The sequence below is a fragment of the Salvelinus fontinalis genome, chromosome 29, assembly GCF_029448725.1.
Source record: "Salvelinus fontinalis isolate EN_2023a chromosome 29, ASM2944872v1, whole genome shotgun sequence".
Lineage (NCBI taxonomy): Eukaryota > Metazoa > Chordata > Actinopteri > Salmoniformes > Salmonidae > Salvelinus > Salvelinus fontinalis.
In genome coordinates, this window is record NC_074693.1 from 28167119 (window position 1) to 28183527 (window position 16409).

Consider the following 16409-nt stretch of genomic DNA (forward strand, 5'->3'; position numbering starts at 1 on the left):
AAAGATAGCCATCAATAAAAACACACACTAAAACATGCAGGTGCACCATTCAGCAATCAAAAAACAAGTTGACTTCTCTGTTTTGATCTCGCTTTTCTTTTCTTTCCTCTCAATCCCTCTATCTTTCTCCATGTTACACTAAGGGAGTGTTGAGAAAGTCCCTCTCTTCTCCCTCCATGTCACACTAAGGGAGTGTTGAGAAAGTCCCTCTCTTCTCCCTCCATGTCACACTAAGGGAGTGTAGAGAAAGTCCCTCTCTCTCTCTCCATGTCACACTAAGGGAGTGTAGAGAAAGTCCCTCTCTTCTCTCTCCATGTCACACTAAGGGAGTGTAGAGAAAGTCCCTCTCTTCTCTCTCCATGTCACACTAAGGGAGTGTGCAGAGGTCCCTCTCCTCTCTCCATGTCACACTAAGGGAGTGTACAGAGGTCCCTCTCTCCTCTCTCCATGTCACTCTAAGGGAGTGTGCAGAGGTCCCTCTCCTCTCTCCATGTCACACTAAAGGAGTGTACAGAGGTCCCTCTCCTCTCCCCATGTTACACTAAAGGAGTGTACAGAGGTCCCTCTCCTCTCTCCATGTCACTCTAAGGGAGTGTGCAGAGGTCCCTCTCCTCTCTCCATGTCACACTAAAGGAGTGTGCAGAGGTCCCTCTCCTCTCTCCATGTCACACTAAGGGAGTGTACAGAGGTCCCTTTCTCCTCTCCCCATGTCACACTAAGGGAGTGTACAGAGGTCCCTCTCCTCTCTCCATGTCACACTAAGGGAGTCTACAGAGGTCTCTTTCCCCTGGTCGGGACTGGTCTGGTCAAGACTGGTCTGTTCTTGTCTGGTCTGGTCAGGACTAGTCTGGTCAGGAATGGTCTGGTCAGGACTAGTCTGGTCAGGATTAGTCTGTTCAGGAATGGTCTGGTCAGGACTAGTCTGGTCAGGAACGGTCTGGTCAGGACTAGTCTGGACTGGCCTAGTCTGGTCTGGTCTGGTCTAGTCTAGTCTGTCAGGACTGGTCTAGTCTAGTCTGGTCAGGACTGGTCTAGTCTGGTCTGGTCAGGACTGGTCTAGTCTGGTTTGGTATGGTCAGGACTGGTCTAGTCTGGTCTGGTATGGTCAAGACTGGTCTAGTCTGGTCAGGACTGGTTTGGTCAGGTCAGGTCAGGTCTAGTCTGGTCAGGTCTAGTCTGGTCAGGTCTAGTCTGGTCAGGACTGGTCTAGTCTGGTCTGGTATGGTAAGGACTGGTCTAGTCTGGTATGGTATGGTCAAGACTGGTCTAGTCTAGTCTGGTCAGGACTGGTCTAGTCTGGTCTGGTATGGTCAGGACTGGTCTAGTCTAGTCTGGTCTAGTCTGGACTGGTCTGGTCTAGTCTGGTCAGGACTGGTCTAGTCTGGTCTGGTCAGGACTGGTCTAGTCTAGTCTGGTCTAGTCTGGTCAGGACTGGTCTAGTCTAGTCTGGTCTAGTCTGGTCAGGACTGGTCTAGTCTAGTCTGGTATTGTCAGGACTGGTCTAGTCTAGTCTGGTCTAGTCTAGTCTGGTCTGGTCTGGTATGGTCAGGACTGGTCTAGTCTGGTCTGGTCTGGTCTAGTCTGGTCCGGTCTGGTCTAGTCTGGTCTGGTCAGGACTGGTCTAGTCTGGTCTGGTCTAGTCTGGTCAGGACTGGTCTAGCCTGGTCTGGTCTAGTTTGGTCAGGACTGGTCTGGTCTAGTCTGGTCAGGACTGGTCAGGTCTAGTCTGGTCAGGACTGGTCTAGTCTGGTCTGGTCTAGTCTGGTAAGGACTGGTCTAGTCTGGTCAGGTCTAGTCTGGTCAGGACTGGTCAGGTCTAGTCTGGTCAGGACTGGTCAGGTCTAGTCTGGTCAGGACTGGCAGGTCTAGTCTGGTCAGGACTGGTCTAGTCTGGTCGGGTCAGGACTGGCACATGGCCAGGGAAACAAGGACACACAATTGATTAATACAGGAGAGAGAGAGAGGAGGTGGAGATAGAAGGTAGAGGACAGTGAGAACGACAGAGATAGAGAAAGGAGAGAGAAAGACAGTGAGAGAGAGAGACGGTGAGAGAGAGACGGTGAGAGAGAGACGGTGAGAGAGAGACGGTGAGAGAGAGACGGAGAGAGAGAGAGAAAGAGAGAGAGAAACGGTGAGAGAGAGGGAGAGAGAGAGAGAGAGAGAGTGATAGAGGAGGAAGAAGGGGTAGAGCAAGAGGGAAACAGAGAGAGAGAGAGTCTGGGTGAGATAGAGAGAGGGAGGGACATGAGGAGAGAGAGAGGGGATCAGTTAGCTCCGCTGTGCTCGGATTCGGCAACTCAGAGAGAGAGAAAGTGACAGAGAGAAGGGGGAAAAGCGCTGGACTAACACAGTTGACTAACTGGAGGAGTGTGAGAGAGAAAGGAGGAGAGGAGAGGTGTGTGTGGATAGGAGCGGAGGAATAGCGTAAAGGAGTGGAGGTGAGTCAGAGACTGGTTAACAACAGTAGTTATAGAGGACAGGTCTGAGAGGTATGGGATGTCTGGTTCACTCTGGTAGGAACCATCATTATACAACCTCTGTGTCGTTGACGCTTCCCCTGAGTCGTTGTGTTGTTTGCATGTTGTTAGTGTTTGTTTGTGAGTGCGTGTGTTCGTGCATGTGTTAGTTCATGTTTGTATGTGGACATTGAATTGAGAGTTATTGTTTGTCCTGCAATGGTGGGTTTGTGTTGCCAAGTGTCCCAGCACTACGTTTTTCTATTCAGCCCTGCAATCACTGAGAGTGACTTTGATCCAGCTAGGGCGTGTGTATGTGTGACGCTGTGCTTATCTCATGCAACATTTATCTTCACTTTTGCATTGTGTGAGTGTTGGTGTGAGTGTGAGTGTGTGCATCAGGCATGCATGTGTGTGTATTTCCAATCTGCTATATAAAGCCCTATGAACTGGATGTGGTGTTTTAAAGCTGTGTGAGTGTGTGTGTGTTTTACCTCTAGTGAATAGCTGAAAGCTGTCCCTGGGTGTATTGCTGTAGATACTCTCTTCTCATAGAATCCATGGTCACACAGATCTAAACTGAAGTGTGTGTTAGTGTTTATGTGGCACAAGCGTGTGAGAGTTGCGTGTGTTTGTTTGCATACTCTATGTGTGTATTGCATAGGGCACGTGTGCCCCATGCATGTGTGTGTGTGTGTGTGTGTGTGTGTGTGTGTGTGTATGAGTCTATATCCATGCATGTGTGTGTTCACTGTTCCCTTTTGCCCACTCCACTTTACCTCCTTCAGTACCCTGGGATCTAACACAGAGGCCCAGACTGATGGAAAGTAAACACCTAGAGGTAGAAATAGACAGAGAGGGAGAGAGGGAGATACGGACACAGACAGACAGACAGACAGACAGACAGACAGACAGACAGACAGACAGACAGACAGACAGACAGACAGACAGCATAGAGGGAGGAGAGATGAGTTAGAGAGAGACAGACAGACAAACAGACAGACAGACAGACAGCATAGAGGGAGGAGAGACGAGTTGGAGACAGACAGACAGACAGACAGACAGACAAACAGACAGACAGATAGACAGCATAGAGGGAGGAGAGACGAGTTGGAGAGAGACAGACAGACAGACAGACAGACAGACAGACAGACAGACAGACAGACAGACAGACAGACAGACAGACTGCATAGGGGGAGGAGAGACGAGTTAGAGAGAGATATACAGACAGATAGTATAGAGGGAGGAGAGACGAGTTAGAGAGAGACAGACAGACAGACAGCATAGAGGGAGGAGAGACGAGTTAGAGAGAGACATACAGACAGCATAGAGGGAGGAGAGACGAGTTAGAGAGAGACATACAGACAGACAGCATAGAGGGAGGAGAGACGAGTTAGAGAGAGACATACAGACAGACAGCATAGAGGGAGGAGAGACGAGTTAGAGAGAGACATACAGACAGACAGCATAGAGGGAGGAGAGACGAGTTAGAGAGAGACAGATAGACAGACAGCATAGAGGGAGGAGAGACGAGTTAGAGAGAGACAGATAGACAGCATAGAGGGAGGAGAGACAAGTTAGAGAGAGACATACAGACAGACAGCATAGAGGGAGGAGAGACGAGTTAGAGAGAGACATACAGACAGACAGCATAGAGGGAGGAGAGACGAGTTAGAGAGAGACAGATAGACAGCATAGAGGGAGGAGAGACGAGTTAGAGAGAGACATACAGACAGACAGCATAGAGGGAGGAGAGACGAGTTAGAGAGAGACAGATAGACAGCATAGAGGGATGAGAGACGAGTTAGAGAGAGACAGACAGACAGACCTATAGCATAGAGGGATGAGAGACGAGTTAGAGAGAGACAGACAGACAGACCAATAGCATAGAGGGATGAGAGACGAGTTAGAGAGAGACAGACAGACAGACCTATAGCATAGAGGGATGAGAGACGAGTTAGAGAGAGACAGACAGACAGACCTATAGCATAGAGGGATGAGAGACGAGTTAGAGAGAGACAGACAGACAGACCTATAGCATAGAGGGATGAGAGACGAGTTAGAGAGAGACAGACAGACAGACCTATAGCATAGAGGGAGGAGGGGAGGGAGTGATTGTGAGAGACTGTGATGATTAATCAATAGGTTATGACAAATACATGTATTTAGAATGAAAAGGCTTTCTCTGGAGAGGACAGAGGAGAGGAAAGATAGAGCTATAGGGTCAGAAAGAGGGAAGGTGAAAGACAAAGAGGGTGAGACATTTATATGTGTGTGTCCATGTGTGTGTGTGTGTGTTTTATCAGGCCAGTGACAGAGAGAGAGAGTCACAGAGACACAGACACACTGATTATCAGAGAAAGAAAAGAAAGAAGGACAGGGGTATGACAGAGAGACAGGGGTATGACAGAGAGACAGGGTGATGACAGAGAGACAGGAGGATGAGAGAGAGACAGGGGGATAATGATGTAGGGATGACAGAGAGACAGGGGGATGACAGAGAGACAGGGGGATGAGAGCGAGACAGGGGTATGACAGAGAGACAGGGGGTGAGAGAGACAGGGGGATGAGAGAGAGACAGGGGGATGAGAGAGAGTTAGGGGAATAATGATGTAGGGATGAGAGACGGACAGGGTGATGAGAGAGAGACAGGGGGATAATGATATAGGGATGACAGAGAGAGACAGGGGGATAATGATATAGGGGTGACAGAGAGAATTAGACAGTGGGCTAATGATTTAGGGATGAGAGAGAGAAATAGAAAGGGGGCTAATGATATAGGGATGACAGAGAGAAATAGACAGGGGGCTAATGATATAGGGATGACAGAGACAAAGACAGTGGGATAATGATATATGGATGACAGAGAGAAATAGACAGAGGGCTAATGATATAGGGATGACAGAGAGAAATAGAAAGGGGGCTAATGATATAGGGATGACAGAGAGAGACAGGGGGATAATGATATAGGGATGACAGAGAGAGACAGGGGGATAATGATATAGGGATGACAGAGACAAAGACAGTGGGATAATGATATAGGGATGACAGAGACAAAGACGGAGGGATAATGATATAGGGATGACAGAGTCAAAGACAGGGGGATAATGATATAGGGATGACAGAGAGAGACAGGGGGATAATGATATAGGGATGACAGAGAGAGACAGGGGGATAATGATATAGGGATGACAGAGAGAGACAGGGGGATAATGATATAGGGATGAGAGAGAGACAGAAGGCTAATGATATAGGGATGACAGAGACAAAGACAGAGGGCTAATGATATAGGGATGACGGAGACAAAGACAGTGGGATAATGATATAGGAATAACTGAGACAAAGACAGAATGCTAATGATATAGGAATGAGAGAGAGACAGGGGGCTAATGATATAGGGATGACGGAGACAAACACAGATGGCTAATGATATAGGGATGACAGAGACAAAGACAGTGGGATAATGATATAGGGATGACAGAGACAAAGACAGAGGGCTAATGATATAGGGATGACGGAGACAAAGACAGAGGGCTAATGATATAGGGATGACAGAGACAAAGACAGTTGGATAATGATATAGGGATGACAGAGACAAAGACAGAAGGCTAATGATATAGGAATTCGAGAGAGACAGGGGGCTAATGATATAGGGATGACGGAGACAAAGACAGTGGGATAATGATATAGGGATGACAGAGACAAAGACACAGGGCTAATGATATAGGGATGACGGAGACAAAGACAGAGGGCTAATGATATAGGGATGACGGAGACAAAGACAGAGGGCTAATGATATAGGGATGACAGAGACAAAGACAGTGGGATAATGATATAGGGATGACAGAGACAAAGACAGTGGGATAATGATATAGGGATGACAGAGACAAAGACAGAGGGCTAATGATATAGGGATGACAGAGACAAAGACAGAGGGCTAATGATATAGGGATGACAGAGACAAAGACAGTGGGATAATGATATAGGGATGACAGAGACAAAGACAGAGGGATAATGATATAGGATGACAGAGACAAAGACAGAGGGCTAATGATATAGGATGACAGAGACAAAGACAGTGGGATAATGATATAGGGATGACAGAGACAAAGACAGAAGGCTAATGATATAGGGATGACGGAGACAAAGACAGAGGGCTAATGATATAGGAATGAGAGAGAGACAGGGGGCTAATTATATAGGGATGACAGAGACAAAGACAGAGGGCTAATGATATAGGGATGACGGAGACAAAGACAGAGGGCTAATGATATAGGGATGACGGAGACAAACACAGAGGGCTAATGATATAGGGATGACAGAGACAAAGACAGTGGGATAATGATATAGGGATGACAGAGACAAAGACAGAGGGCTAATGATATAGGGATGACGGAGACAAAGACAGAGGGCTAATGATATAGGGATGATGGAGACAAAGACAGAGGGCTAATGATATAGGGATGACAGAGACAAAGACAGTGGGATAATGATATAGGGATGACAGAGACAAAGACAGTGGGATAATGATATAGGGATGACGGAGACAAAGACAGAGGGCTAATGATATAGGAATGAGAGAGAGACATGGGGCTAATGATATAGGGATGACGGAGACAAAGACAGAGGGCTAATGATATAGGGATGACGGAGACAAAGACAGAGGGCTAATGATATAGGATGACAGAGACAAAGACAGTGGGATAATGATATAGGGATGACAGAGACAAAGACAGGGGGCTAATTATATAGGGATGACGGAGACAAAGACAGAGGGCTAATGATATAGGGATGATGGAGACAAAGACAGAGGGCTAATGATATAGGGATGACAGAGACAAAGACAGTGGGATAATGATATAGGGATGACAGAGACAAAGACAGAAGGCTAATGATAAAGGGATGACAGAGACAAAGACAGAGGGCTAATATAGGAATGAGAGAGAGACAGGGGGCTAATGATATAGGGATGACAGAGACAAAGACAGTGGGATAATGATATAGGGATGACAGAGACAAAGACAGAGGGCTAATGATATAGGGATGACAGAGACAAAGACAGAGGGCTAATGATATAGGGATGACGGAGACAAACACAGAAGGCTAATGATATAGGGATGACAGAGACAAAGATAGTGGGATAATGATATAGGGATGACAGAGACAAAGACAGAGGGCTAATGATATAGGGATGACAGAGACAAAGACAGTGGGATAACGATATAGGGATGACAGAGACAAAGACAGAGGGCTAATGATATAGGGATGACGGAGACAAAGACAGAGGGCTAATGATATAGGGATGACAGAGACAAAGACAGTGGGATAATGATATAGGGATGACGGAGACAAAGACAGAGGGCTAATGATATAGGAATGAGAGAGAGACAGGGGGCTAATGATATAGGGATGACAGAGACAAAGACAGTAGGATAATGATATAGGGATGACAGAGACAAAGACAGAGGGCTAATGATATAGGGATGATGGAGTCAAAGACAGAGGGCTAATGATATAGGGATGACGGAGACAAAGACAGAGGGCTAATGATATAGGATGACAGAGACAAAGACAGTGGGATAATGATATAGGGATGACAGAGACAAAGACAGAGGGATAATGATATAGGGATGACGGAGACAAAGACAGAGGGCTAATGATATAGGGATGATGGAGACAAAGACAGAGGGCTAATGATATAGGGATGACAGAGACAAAGACAGTGGGATAATGATATAGGGATGACAGAGACAAAGAAAGAGGGCTAATGATATAGGGATGACAGAGACAAAGACAGTGGGATAATGATATAGGGATGACAGAGACAAAGACAGAGGGCTAATGATATAGGGATGACAGAGAGAAATAGACAGTGGGCTAATGATATAGGGATGACAGAGTCAAAGACAGGGGGATAATGATATAGGGATGACAGAGAGAAATAGACAGTGGGCTAATGATATAGGGATGACAGAGACAAAGACAGGGGGATATTGATATAGCGATGAGAGAGAGACAGGGGGATAACGATGTAGGGATGACAGAGTGAGACAGGGGGATAATGATATAGGGATGAGAGAGAGACAGGGGGATAATGATATAGGGATGAGAGAGAGACAGGGGGATAATGATATAGGGATGAGAGAGAGACAGGGGGATAATGATATAGCGATGACAGATAGAGACAGGGGGATAATGATATAGGAATGCCAGAAAGAGAGACAGTGGGCTAATGATATAGGGATAAGTAAGTAGCCGGAACAGCTCATAGGGATAGGAGCCTATCTCCTGTTTCTGTAGCGTGAGGCAGCTGGATGGACAAGTACACCTCCTGGACAGGACATTAGTCTATCTTAGGGCCTTACCCGCAATCTCCTTGACGCTAGACAACCAGAGACGCACTTACTATCAATTTTATTTATTTAACCTTTATTTAAACTTTATTTAACTAGGCAAGTCAGTTAAGAACATATACTTATTTACAATGACGGCCTACCCCGGACGACGCTGGGCCAATTGTGCGCCTCCCTATGGGACTCCCATTCATGGCCGGATGTGATGCAGCCTGGATTTGAACCAGGGACTGCAGTGACCCTTCTTGCAATGAAATGCAGTGCCTTAGACCGCTGCGCCACTCGGGAGCCCAGCAGGTCCTATTTGTACAGTCTTTGGTATGACTCAGCCAAGGATGGGAGAAGAGAGACAGACAGTGAGTGATGGGAGAGAAGAGAGCGAGACACAGTGAGTGATGGGAGAGAAGAAAGACACAGTGAGTGATGAGAGAGAAACAGTGAGTGATGGGAGAGAAGGGAGAGAGACAGTGATTGATGGGAGAGAAGAGAGAGAGAGACAGTGAGTGATGGGAGAGAAGAGAGACAGACAGTGAGTGATGGGAGAGAAGAGAGAGACAGTGAGTGATGGGGAGAAGAGAGAGACAGTGAGTGATGGGAGAGAAGAGAGAGATAGACAGTGAGTGATGGGAGAGAAGAGAGCGAGACACAGTGAGTGATGGGAGAGAAGAAAGACACAGTGAGTGATGAGAGAGAAACAGTGAGTGATGAGAGAGACAGTGATTGATAGGAGAGAAGAGAGAGAGACAGTGATTGATAGGAGAGAAGAGAGAGAGAGACAGTGAGTGATGGGAGAGAAGAGAGACAGACAGTGAGTGATGGGAGAGAAGAGAAAGACAGTGAGTGATGGGAGAGAAGAGAGAGAGACAGTGAGTGATGGGAGAGAAGAGAGAGAGCCAGTGAGTGATGGGAGAGAAGAGAGACAGACAGTGAGTGATGGGAGAGAAGAGAGACAGACAGTGAGTGATGGGAGAGAAGAGAGACAGACAGTGAGTGATGGGAGAGAAGAGAGACAGACGGTGAGTGATGGGAGAGAAGAGAGACAGACAGTGAGTGATGGGAGAGAAGAGAGACAGACAGTGAGTGATGGGAGAGAAGAGACAGACAGTGAATGATGGGAGAGAAGAGAGAGAGACAGTGAGTGATGAGAGAGAAGAGAGAAACAGTGAGTGATGGGAGAGAAGAGATACACAGTGAGTGATGGGAGAGAAGAGAGAGACAGTGAGTGATGGGAGAGAAGGGAGACACAGTGAGTGATGGGAGAGAAGAGAGACACAGTGAGTGATGGGAGAGAAGAGAGATGCAGTGAGTGATGGGAGAGAAGAGAGAGACAGTGAGTGATGGGAGAGAAGAGAGAGAAAATGAGTGATGGGAGAGAAGAGAGAGAGACAGTGAGTGATGGGAGAGAAGAGAGAGACAGTGAGTGATAGAAGAGAGAGATGAGAGAGAAAAGAAACATGGGGAATATTCAGAGATGAAAAGGAAAAAAGGATAGAGCTAAAAGAGGGAGGAACTGGAGGAAGAGGAGGAAGGGGAGGAGGAGGAGGAAGAGGAGGGAGGAGGAGGAAGGGGAAGAGGAAGAGGAGGGAAAACAAGAATAGACAAAGAACAAAATAAATAGAACACAGTCTGAATAGAAACAAGAATACTGAGAACAACCAATACACTTCACTATCTCTTCTGATAAAGAGGGTGTGTGTGTGTCTGCTGTTAACCCCAAAGCTAATGAATTGGAAAGAGACCAGTACAGTAATCCTCTCCCCCCACTTCCTCTCCTTGTCCCAAATCTGCATCCTTAAAACACACACACACATCAGAGCTGCATTATCTTTGCCTTTGAAGAATGTGCTGGATATAATCTCCATACAGGGAATATTTAAGCAATAAGGCCCGGGGGGGTGTGGTATATGACCAATATACCACAGCTAAGGGCTGTTCCTATGGATACAGGACTTAGCCGTGGTGTATTGGCCATATATCACAAACCCCCGAGGTGCCTTATTGCTTTTTTAAACTGGTTACCAACGTAATTAGAGAAGTCAAAATAAATGTTTTGTCAAACTCGTGGTATACGGTCTGATATACCACGGCTATCAGCCAATCAGCATTGTATCAGAGCAGTAATCTCAGCAGAGACCTGGAAACTACATAGTGCTGTCCTGTGAGTGGGCGAGAGCAAGGTTTGATTACTGTGCAGTAAAGCGTCCCTCACACACACGCACAAACGCACGCACACCAGCCACCAATCGAAGGGTGAAAAATGAGGCTCACCTTCAGGTGACAGGGGACTCAATTCACTGGAGCTTTCAGCCCACTGTAACCACAGCAAGGAAACAAACACCGTCACACACACACACTACGTCCGATCATCACTGTCCTCACACAGTACCTCAAACTTTTTTTGTCAAGGGACTTTTTAAATACCAGTCAACTGTTCAGAATCTCTCTCTCTGTCTGTCTCAGTGTGGTGGCCGATGCTTTAAGAGAAGCTTCTCTGTGTCTATTGATTATGCTCTGACCGCAGGCAGGTACAAAGGTGTCTGCGGTGTTACAGGTCTACATGATAAACTTTACACAACATCTCTTCCCCACCTCACCCCGCTCTTTTTTTTTCAGTCTGGCCTCTCTCTCTCAACTTTTCTCTTCAACTTTCCCCACCCACCCACCCACCCTACCCACCCACCCACCCACCCACCCACCCACCCACCCACCCACCCACACACACACACACACACACACACACACACACACACACACACACACACACACACACACACACACACACACACACACACACACACACACACACACACAGAGAGAGAGATGTAAAATATCTCTCTCATAACATTTCTCTCATTCAGAGACAGTCTGCCCTTCAGAACGGTACATGCATGCATTCATGTAAACTCATAAACACACGTGTCGACACATGACTGCCTTTCAGACTGCCCCTTGACCCCCTACCCCTGTTGCCATGGTGATATGGATAAACAGTGAATTTGGATGTTTACATGTATCCCTCTGGTGGGCAGGTTGACCTATTTTAAGAAATGCCATTGGCTTGTGGAGAAAAAGTTGAAGATCTTCGATAGGCTGATGAATTTGTTACAGGAAGTAATCACTGCCACCTGTTGAGGTTAGCATAGGGCTAACATGTGCCAGGTTATCTGATGGGACCAGCTACAAAGTAGCATTCTATCACTTGACACTACGTCAATTATTTGAATTGGCTGATGCTTAAACTTAACCTTAAACTTAAACATTTTCACATTTTCTTCAATTAAGGTTTCACTTAACATCCATGCAACAAAGTGAAAAAATCTGAACATGAACATTCTGTCTGTGTATGGAGGTGGTGTTGCAAATGGAACCCTATTCCCTATATGATGCACTACAACAGTTGTGTACTATAAAGGGCATATGGTGCCATTTGGGACACAGGGGTGTTTTCCACCTGGAGTGGAGAGATCCAGTCTGCAGCCAGGTAGCCAGTCAGGTGGTGATGGTTCTATAGTGGTCTCAGCTAAACCAGTCTCTTCTCTTCTCTCCTCTCCTCTTCTCTTCTCTCCTATAATCTCATTTTCTCTTATCTGCTGTTCTCTTCTCTCGTCTCCTCTTCTCTCGTCTCCTCTCATCTCCTCTCGTCTCCTCTCCTCTCCTCTCCTCTTCTCTCATCTTCTCTCGTCTCCTCTTCTCTCCTCTCCTCTTCTCTCATCTTCTCTCGTCTCCTCTCATCTCCTCTCCTCTTCTCTCATCCAATCAGGAAATGAAAAACCAGAGACACGACGACCAATGGTCAGACTGATTGGTGACGTCATACCAGTGACAGAAGCAGAGCTGGGACAGAACAACCATGGATTCTATGGTCAATGAGCAACAATACACTAATCCACTGTAACTCTAGATCTCTCTCTCAACAACACTCTTCTCTTGGATAAACAGAGACCAGTGACTCATCTCTCCACTCAGATATAAGACTGCCTCCTCCCATTGGGATGTCACAGAGTGGCTCCTCCCCTTCCAGCTCCTCTGGGGGCTGAGCCAATTCTGGGGCTATGGGCAGAAGGTTGGCTGATCCGACCAATCCGGTGCCTGCGCTGGGGGTGCCCCTGGTAGGGGGACGATGGGGGCCGTTGTGCAGTGTGGGGGTGCAGACCTCCCCCAGCCTTAGGACCCTCCCATCAATCAAACGCAACCAGCCAACACGGACGGAGCATCCAGAGATAGGACGGGGCAACAACCATGTCGTCACAGCAAAGACAATGCCCTCAGAGACTGGGGTTGTTTGGGACTCAGGCAGCACTGGGGGCAGCGGTGGATTTGCCGTTTCCAAGGAGATGAGTCAGAACGCCATCAACAGTCTGACAAAGGACGACATGGGGTCACAGGGGTCAGGGGGCGGGGTCTACTGTCAGATCAAAGCCATACGGGCCAATCCCAGGGAGTCTGGCCATAGGTCCAGCGGGAAATGGACATCTCGATACACCAATGGGAGTGTGGTCGCCCCTGAGGTGGTGGGCGGGGTCTGCACTGAGGGTGCTGAGGGCAATGAGCCAATCAAAGCGAGGAGGAGGGTCCAGTCTCTTAGAGGGGAGGAGTCTCGCCCTGGGCTGAGGTCAGGGAGTCTGTCTCAGTCTGTGAGCTCTCATGCCACGCCTCCAAGGCCCTGTAGAATGATGACATCATCATCGCCCCGCCTCTGTGGAACATGTGGGCGGAGACAGTCACAGGCCCGACCCACCTGCATGGCAACCGCGTGCCGCAGGCGAGCGGCCAATCAGATCACAGAAAGTCAGACTCTACCGATTCCTCCCCGGAAAAAGTCTGTACTCCCCAACCAGAAACGGAAAGACTCCCCTGTTCTGAACTCCCACACACACACACCATCAACACCACACACAGCAGTGAAGAACACTCAAACACAAACTCAGACATTGCCCTCTCCACATGCAACCCAAAGGACACACACTCTGCCTGCGAAAGATGCACCTGTGATCCCATGTCCCAACACTAAGGATACACAACACACACATACCCACACAACAGACCCAGAACCCAGGTTTCCCAGGTTACATCAGAAAGAAACACACACACAGACAACAGACACACAGTCACATGCCACGAAGACGACTTCTTCTCCAGCTACACAGTCTTTTCCAGACAGAAACACAGAGACGTCATCTGACAACCAAAACACTCCACTAGACTCATCTATACAAGTCACCCCCAAGCCGCCAACCCCAGTCCTCCTCATAGGCACAAAATCTTCGGCCGCACCCCTTCTCCCACATAAAAACTCCCCAAACCTCTGCCACCCTGCACAGGTGAACACAAAACCAGCACCCCCTGTCCTTCAGACCCAACTCAAACCTACACCCCTCACCCCTTCCCTGCACCCCAAAGCACCACAAGCACAGCCAATGAAATTAGAAGACTCCAAAACCCATGCTCCATTAAAAGACGCCCATGCTCCCCCTGCTGCCAATCTGGCCCCACAATGCAACGGGGCTCCAGGGGGGCTTGTGGGGGTCCAGGCGGGGGTACCCAGAGGGTTTCAAGAGTGTGTGTCAGGGGGCCTCCACGGGCGTCTCCACAGTGTGGAGGAGAGTCTGCTCTCCAACCAGGAGAAGATCAAGGTCCTCCTCAATGTTATCCAAGACCTGGAGAAGAGCAAGGCACTCAGCGAAGGGTGAGAGAGGGTTGAGGGAGGGAGGAGGGAGGGAGGATAGAGGGAGGAGGGAGGGAGGAGGGAGGGAGGAGGGAGGAGGGAGGGAGGAGGGAGGGAGGAGGGAGGGAGGGGTTTGTGTGTGTGTGAATGTGTGTGTGTGAGAGAGAGAGATAGAGAGAGAGAAAGAGAGAGAGAGAGAGAGAGAGAGAGAAGAAGAGCAACAGAGGGACAAAGGATGGTGTGTGTGTGAACGTATGTGAGTGCGTTTGAGCATCAACTCCAATGTAAACTGACATGCTTTCAACTTGGTAATGCATTTTAAATGTCAGGTCATGTGAGTATTGCTGGGGCTGTGATGTACTGTGTGCGGTATTACAGAAAACAGAGGAACGTCAATAGAGATATGTGTACAGAACTCCTTTCTGACGCGTCTGTCTAAAAGTCAATACCACATACTACCTTCATGTTCTATTCAGCTGCTCTGTCATTCTATCATATGGTCCCTATGGTTACAGACAGAACTCCCCTGCTGCCTGCTCCCTCAGGCCTTCAGATCAACAGAAGACATCTACCACTCTCTCATTCTCCTCCTCTCCCTTCTAACTCTCCCTCTCTCCTCTCTTTCTCTCCAATCGCGATCTCACTCAAATCCAACCACTCGCTCATTTAGAAAATTATCCAAATGTCTTCTTCTTTGTTCCCCTTCTCCTCGCTTCTCATTCACAGTCATTCTTCTACTTGTATTCACTCCTCTGCTATTCATCTCTCTTCACCTCCACCCATCCCCCTCTCCCTCCCTCTTTAATTACCACCCTCTTTCTTTCTGTCCTGATATGAATAACTTCATACTTCATACAATATAGATTTGAATTCTTCCGCTCCTTGCTCCTCTACCCTCTGTCCTTTCACTAACTTCCACTCACCATCTCTCCCTCTGCTGTCAATCTGTCATCACTCACCATCTCTCCCTCTGCTGTCAATCTATCATCACTCACCATCTCTCCCTCTGCTGTCAATCTATCATCACTCACCATCTCTCCCTCTGCCGTCAATCTGTATATCACTCACCATCTCTCCCTCTGCTGTCAATCTGTCATCACTCACCATCTCTCCCTCTGCTGTCAATCTGTCATCACTCACCATCTCTCCCTCTGCTGTCAATCTGTCATCACTCACCATCTCTCCCTCTGGTGTCAATCTGTCATCATTCACCATCTCTCCCTCTGCTGTCAATCTGTATATCACTCACCATCTCTCCCTCTGCTGTCAATCTGTCATCACTCACCATCTCTCCCTCTGCTGTCAATCTGTCATCACTCACCATCTCTCCCTCTGCTGTCAATCTGTCATCACTCACCATCTCTCCCTCTGCTGTCAATCTGTAATCACTCACCATCTGTCCCTCTGCTGTCAATCTGTCATCACTCACCATCTCTCCCTCTGCTGTCAATCTGTCATCACTCACCATCTCTCCCTCTGCTGACAATCTGTCATCACTCACCATCTCTCCCTCTGCTGTCAATCTGTCATCACTCACCATCTCTTCCTCTGCTGTCAATCTGTCATCACTCACCATCTCTCCCGCTGCTGTCAATCTGTCATCACTCACCATCTCTCCCTCTGCTGTCAATCTGTCATCATTCACCATCTCTCCCTCTGCTGTCAATCTGTCCATCACTCACCATCTCTCCCTCTGCTGACAATCTGTCATCACTCACCATCTCTCCCTCTGCTGTCAATCTGTCTATCACTCACCATCTCTCCCTCTGCTGTCAATCTGTCATCACTCACCATCTCTCCCTCTGCTGTCAATCTGTCATTACTCACCATCTCTCCCTCTGCTGTCAATCTGTCACAATTCACCATCTCTCCCTCTGCTGTCAATCTGTCATCATTCACCATCTCTCCCTCTGCTATCAATCTGGCATCACTCAC

The 16409-nt window shown here is 47.9% G+C and overlaps 2 protein-coding genes across 2 annotated transcripts in view; one reads left to right on the forward strand and one right to left on the reverse strand.

Annotated features, from left to right (window-relative positions):
* The window catches only part of LOC129827770 (dedicator of cytokinesis protein 2-like), a gene marked incomplete in the record, with an annotated part of 209877 nt that overhangs the window by 39800 nt on the left and 153668 nt on the right, over nucleotides 1–16409 (reverse strand).
* Nucleotides 2055–16409, forward strand: part of LOC129827769 (INSYN2B protein-like) — a 23975-nt gene continuing 9620 nt past the window's right edge. The window contains exons 1-2 of the mRNA XM_055888931.1: nucleotides 2055–2438; nucleotides 12570–14495. Of these exons, the coding sequence (XP_055744906.1) occupies nucleotides 12862–14495 (1634 nt within the window). The 5' untranslated portion in view covers nucleotides 2055–2438; nucleotides 12570–12861. The remainder of the gene's footprint in view (nucleotides 2439–12569; nucleotides 14496–16409) is intronic.